This window comes from Bactrocera oleae, chromosome Y (genome assembly GCF_042242935.1).
Source record: "Bactrocera oleae isolate idBacOlea1 chromosome Y, idBacOlea1, whole genome shotgun sequence".
NCBI lineage: Eukaryota > Metazoa > Arthropoda > Insecta > Diptera > Tephritidae > Bactrocera > Bactrocera oleae.
Window position 1 is genome coordinate 3061446 of NC_091542.1, and position 5614 is coordinate 3067059.

The following is a 5614-nucleotide window of genomic DNA, read 5'->3' on the forward strand; positions in this document are numbered from 1 at the left end:
ATAGTTCATCAACTATATATGGCGAGTTTTTGATCGGAGGCACCGGTTGACCTGAAGTGATGCTGTGACCGCGCGCTCTAAGCCCTCTATCTCGAAAACGGTTCACCGTATGAAAAAAAATTTTAAACAAAATTTTTAGAGAATTTTGTATTCTACAATATTGATACCAGTAGCAAAAAGCACATAGCAAATGAGATACAAAAAAGCGCAAAAAACCGATTTTTGTGACCTTTGACCTTGAAATTTAATAGTTGCGTACACCCTACCATATGTAGGTTTTGAGACAACTTTTAGGGTGTCAATATACAAGTATTTACAGACTTTCAGCTGGGTATCTGAATTCCGAGGTGAACTTACTATAATGACTGGACTATATATATATACTGATATATGATCAGTATCGTGGTGTGGGCTAAAATCTCGTAATACATTTTATATATAAGTAATACCTAAAATACTAAAATAGGATAAAAAACAACAAAGTGGTGAAGAGGTGCAATAAATTATAAAAGTGATCAGATACCTAAAACACAAAAAACAAGGCGATCACATAAAGTGTACAGTTTAAAGAAAAAACGAATAAGTGTACGAAAAATAGAAAATACCAAAATACATACATACGTGCAAGTGTGCAAAATGATTTACAGTACAGTGATGTGCACAAATAAAAGCACAAAACGTGTTTGCTCTAATTAAAAAAAAAAAAAAAAGTTACAGTTTTTCAGAGCCGTTAAAAAAAGCACCGTTTAAAGTGCCGCAATAAAAAAAGAGCGGGCCGTTTAAAGTGCTGGTATAAATAAAAACCGTTTGTTTTTTGTTTTGCCATCTCTGTACTGCCATCTCGCCGCTGCTGCTATCGCTGCGTTGCTGCCGTCACGTTGCTGCTGACGTCAATTCGCTGCTGCCGTCGTGGGAATGAGCTGCAGCTGCATCCTGTTCCAAAGGGACGTAAACGCCGGCAAACAGCCGACGCACCATGTAACGGGTGCGATTTACTGAAAGTGGTGCAAAAAAAAAAAACAATAAAATAAACACAAATTAAACGTACCCATATTATATAAATAGATATATACTGTATTGAAGTGAATGTAAAGGGATTCTGGGATAGCGGTAGCATTTTCATTTACATTCAAGTGCGACCTTTTTGTAAAGTGCATAATCTAAAATTTTTAATACGGTCAGTTTTCCGCAGATTATCTCGGTTTTTCACAAATTTAATTCTCGAACAAAATTTTTTCGCTTTAAAATTTTACAATTGTGCTATTGCTCATTTTGAGTTTATTTCTTTCGTTTGGCTTTTCGTGTAATTGAGAATTGATATCATTATTTTTCGTTCTCGTCAATCGATTCCCAATATTTCCAGATTTATTTCTGTTGCCAAAGTTTTTCAATTTATCCTGAATTTTAATTCAAAAAGCCAAAATGAGCAGCCAAGGCCAACTATCGCCAACTTTTCTCCAATAAGGGAGTTTAAATTAAAACGGGCCTTCTGGAAAAATCATGTTGTTAGATCCAATTGAATTGGAATGCCGGCTCGAGATATTAAATTCACACAGTGAAAAGCCACACTATGAAATGCCAATCTAAAATTGAAGATATTGATGAAGGCACGAGGGGAGTTAGAGGACATAATTGTTGAAACGAAATCAATAATTAAAACTATTTTAGCCAAAAATAGAACATCAATTGCCGAAACATCTTTCGTAACGTCTCACAACTCAAGACTCCCAAAAATGAATTTGCCGAAATTCAAGGGAGAATATTCGGAATTCAAAAATTTCATGAGTTTGTTTGAGAGTTTGGTTCATAATGATCCAAATATCCCATATATTGAAAAATTTAACCACTTGGTTAATTGCCTATCTGGAGAAGATTTGGGAACAGTAAAAGCGTTTCAAATGTCGGGCGAAAATTATCCGAAGGCATTGGGAGGCCTCAAAAAGGTTTACGATAATAAACGTTTAATATTTTTCAATACAATTTCGAAACTTTTTGAGCTGCCAACCGCAACCAGCACGAATCACAGGAAGCAGCAACACATGGACAGGATGAAGTTAGCTTTAGTTGCTGCAAATACTAAGCAGCCAACGTGTCAACAGTGCAAATCAAAGGACCATTATTTAACCGCCTGCCCTACTTTAAAAAGTGGGCTCAGGCTCCCAAGTCAAGTTTATGACGGAGAGTTGGCACAGAAGTTGAGGATTCGACGCTAACACAAAACTTTAACCGCAAATTCCTATACGAAAGTGGGGACAAAATTAAGCGCGTTTGTTAAGTCGCGGGTAAATAATTACGAATTTCGGCACAATATTGAATTGGCGGATCCAGAATTCCATTAATCAAAAAAGATTGATATCTTATTTCCGATCTGTTAGCGGTTGGCCAAATTAAAAGCAGTCCTAATCAACCAACGCTAGAGAAAGCCCTTTTAGGGTGGATTGTGTCTGGCAAATATGTCAGCAATCTAAGTCCTCCTCCTTCTGTCTCTAGCATATTATGCAAAGCTGAAGAAGACTTAAAGTCAATTAATTCGGTAGTCCAAAAATGTTGGGCTCTAGAAGAATTAACTTCAGAAACAAATGGCATCAAATTCACACCAGAGCAAAAAGAATGTGAAACATTTTTCGTTAATACTACTCAAGTATTGCCTTCAGGACGGCTTCAAGTCAGAATGCTGATCGTAAGTTACTCGGTTAACTATGAAACCGCAGTTCGGCGGTTGAAGAAGAAGTTCGAGAAGAACATTGAAAGATCCAGAACTTAGTAAAATGTATCTGGACTTCATGAATGAGTATAAAGCTCTGGGTTACATTAGCCCAACAAATAATAAGATCCCGAGTGAGCCACACTATTTCATTCCGCATCAGTGCGTTTTGAGGCCAGAAAGCACAACAACAAAATTACGAGATGTCTTTGATGCGTCGATTCGTACCTCTTCTCAAATTTCATTAAATGAACTTTCGCTGGTAGGTCCAACCATCCAAGAAGAATTAAACTCAACTCTTCTTCGTTTTCGCTTACACAAGTACGCTTTAACGGCAGACATTACTAAAATGTACCGCCAAATAATCATACATAAAGAAGACAGACACTGTCCGCTTATTGTGTGGAGAGAGCATCCCTCAGAGCAAATTCAGATTTTTCAACTTAACACCGTCACTTACGGCACTGCGCCTGCACCATTTCTCGCAACACGGTGTTTACAAATGCTCAGCGATGCTAATACGACTAAGTATCCACTCGGTTTATTGGCCATAAAAAGAGACTTCTATGTTAATGACTTATTAATAGGATCTGAAAATTTTGAGTCTCTAGATCTTATAAGAAGTGAGAGAATTAAAATATTAAACTCGCCGGATTCACCTTAACGAAGTGGTTTTCGAAACACCCTAAATTTTTCGACAGTGACTGCACTGAAAAGTCATTAAGCTTCAATGACAAAAACCCAACTACATCACTAGGAATCCATTGGTTGCCGAAAGAGGACTTTCGATTTGTTTTAGATGCCAGTTGGCTCTGCTCGCCTCTTGGATTATTTGCGCCACTAGTCACCAAAGCAAACATCTTTCTGCAAGAACTTTGGAACCAAAAACTAGATTGGGATGAGTCGATTCCATTGCGCCTTGACACTAGCTGGCAGAATTTCGAAGCCAACTTACTGCAGCTCTCATCTATTAGCATTCCTCGGTGTGTAAACCTAGAGTCGAGTGCTATCTGCCAAATACATGGCTTCTCCGACGCTTCAATTAGAGCGTACGGAGGCTGCATATACATACGAAGCCAGTCTGCTAGTAGTGTCAGATGTATGCTGCTTACTGCAATGTCTAGAGTGGCTCCGCTAAAGACCAAGTCTCTTTCGCGTCTCGAATTGTCAGCAGCACATCTTCTTGCCAAATTATGGTCACGAGTAGAGCCTATGTTGAGTCGACGACTCGAGAAAATTACATTTTGGAAAGACTCGGAAATCGTGTTGCATTGGGTTAAAACACATCCATCTACATTACAAAGCTTTGTCGCAAATAGAGTGTCCAAAACAAAATCTTGCGGATCGGGGTTGCAACGTGGACCAATTGAATAATTCGATATGGTTTGGCGATCCACAGTTCCTCCTAGAAGACCTCGCTTTGTGGCCAATTAACACTCACTTCCAGCTCTCTCCAGAAGACGAGCATTATAGAAGAAGAAAAATACTTTCACACTAGCAGCAAATGTGAAAGATAATGCAATAATGGACCTTATCGAAAAAATCGTTTCTAAATAAAAATTGCTTCGTGTGGTCGCATATTTATTACGGTGGGTTAGATGACCCTAAAATGACTACTGTGGGAAAAAATCTGACATCAAACGAATTACAAATTGTTCACCTGGTCCAACATTCAGAATTTGCGAATGAAATCCAAGAACTGACTAAAGGCTCCACGCTACCCGCAAACTTACAAAGACTCAATCCGTTTTTGCATGAGTACTCGGATATGCCGCTTTCATTCAAATTAATCCAAGTAGGAGGTCGCCTATTAAATGCATCTCTCCCATACGATGCCAAATTCCTATTATTACTTAATAAAAATTCGCACTTCGTTATCACTTATTTACGGTTCCTGCACTTTCGAAATCACCACGCTGATCAAAAGAATTGTTTGCGCTTCTTCGAGAACACATATGGCTGATTAATGCCAGAGAAGCATGCAGTAGAACTATAAGAAACTATACACACTGTTTTCATTACAAGCCGAAGTTGCAAACGCAAATAATCAGAAATTTGCCAGTCGAAAGACTTCGATCGCTACGACCCTTTCTTATATATGGCGTAGATTTTTGTGGTCCATTACTACATTAAAAATACGCGGTCGACCACCCGTGAAAACGTATATCGCAGTTTTCGTTTGCTTCACTTCAAAAGCAGTACATTTAGAATTAGTTTCTGACTTATCGACTAATTCCTTTATTTTCGCCCTCAAAAGGTTCATTGGTCGCCGAGGAATTCCCCAGTGACAACGCAACCAACTTTGTCGGTGCCGACCGCAACCTGCGAAGGGTTTAAATTCATCTTTATACCACCGAGGGCGTCGCACTTCGGCGGATTATGGGAGGTGGCAGTAAAGTCCGCCAAACACCTCATCATACGCGAAATGGGCAACGTGCTGCTCACAGCCGAAGAGCTGGGAACGCTGCTGTCCGAAATGGAGGCCATCCTCAATTCGCGGGCCCTCGCACCGTTGAGTCAGGACCCCAACGACGGCAAAATGCTAACTCCAGCGCACCTACTCATAGGGTGCTCTCTCCGAGCACTGCCACCAGCACAATTGTCAACGGACCCAATTCGTTGCTGCGAAAGATGGATGAAAATATAAAATGAATTATTAAAATATTGTATATCAATTATAAAGTTTTTGTTATAAAAAAAAGTACTTACTTTGACAACCATATGCAAAATACTCACCTTAATCTATTCCAATAATTAATGGAAGTTTTTTTGTACATATTTACATTACCACTAGTTTAAGCCCATAGCTTAAGTTTAGGCTAGGCGATTCTAAGAAACGGAACAAATATTCATTGTAATTTAAACGGAGAATCGTGCGGACGTAATTTATTTGTATCGGATATTTTAACT

The 5614-nt window shown here is 38.9% G+C and overlaps 1 protein-coding gene across 1 annotated transcript; it reads left to right on the plus strand.

The window, feature by feature from the left end:
- Positions 1-4313: 4313 nt before the first annotated feature.
- Positions 4314-5351, plus strand: LOC138858285 (uncharacterized). Its single transcript, XM_070112781.1, has 2 exons — positions 4314-4499; positions 4962-5351. Exons 1-2 carry the CDS (start codon positions 4314-4316, stop codon positions 5349-5351), a joined length of 576 nt encoding a protein of 191 aa, XP_069968882.1.
- The last annotated feature ends 263 nt before the right edge of the window (positions 5352-5614 follow it).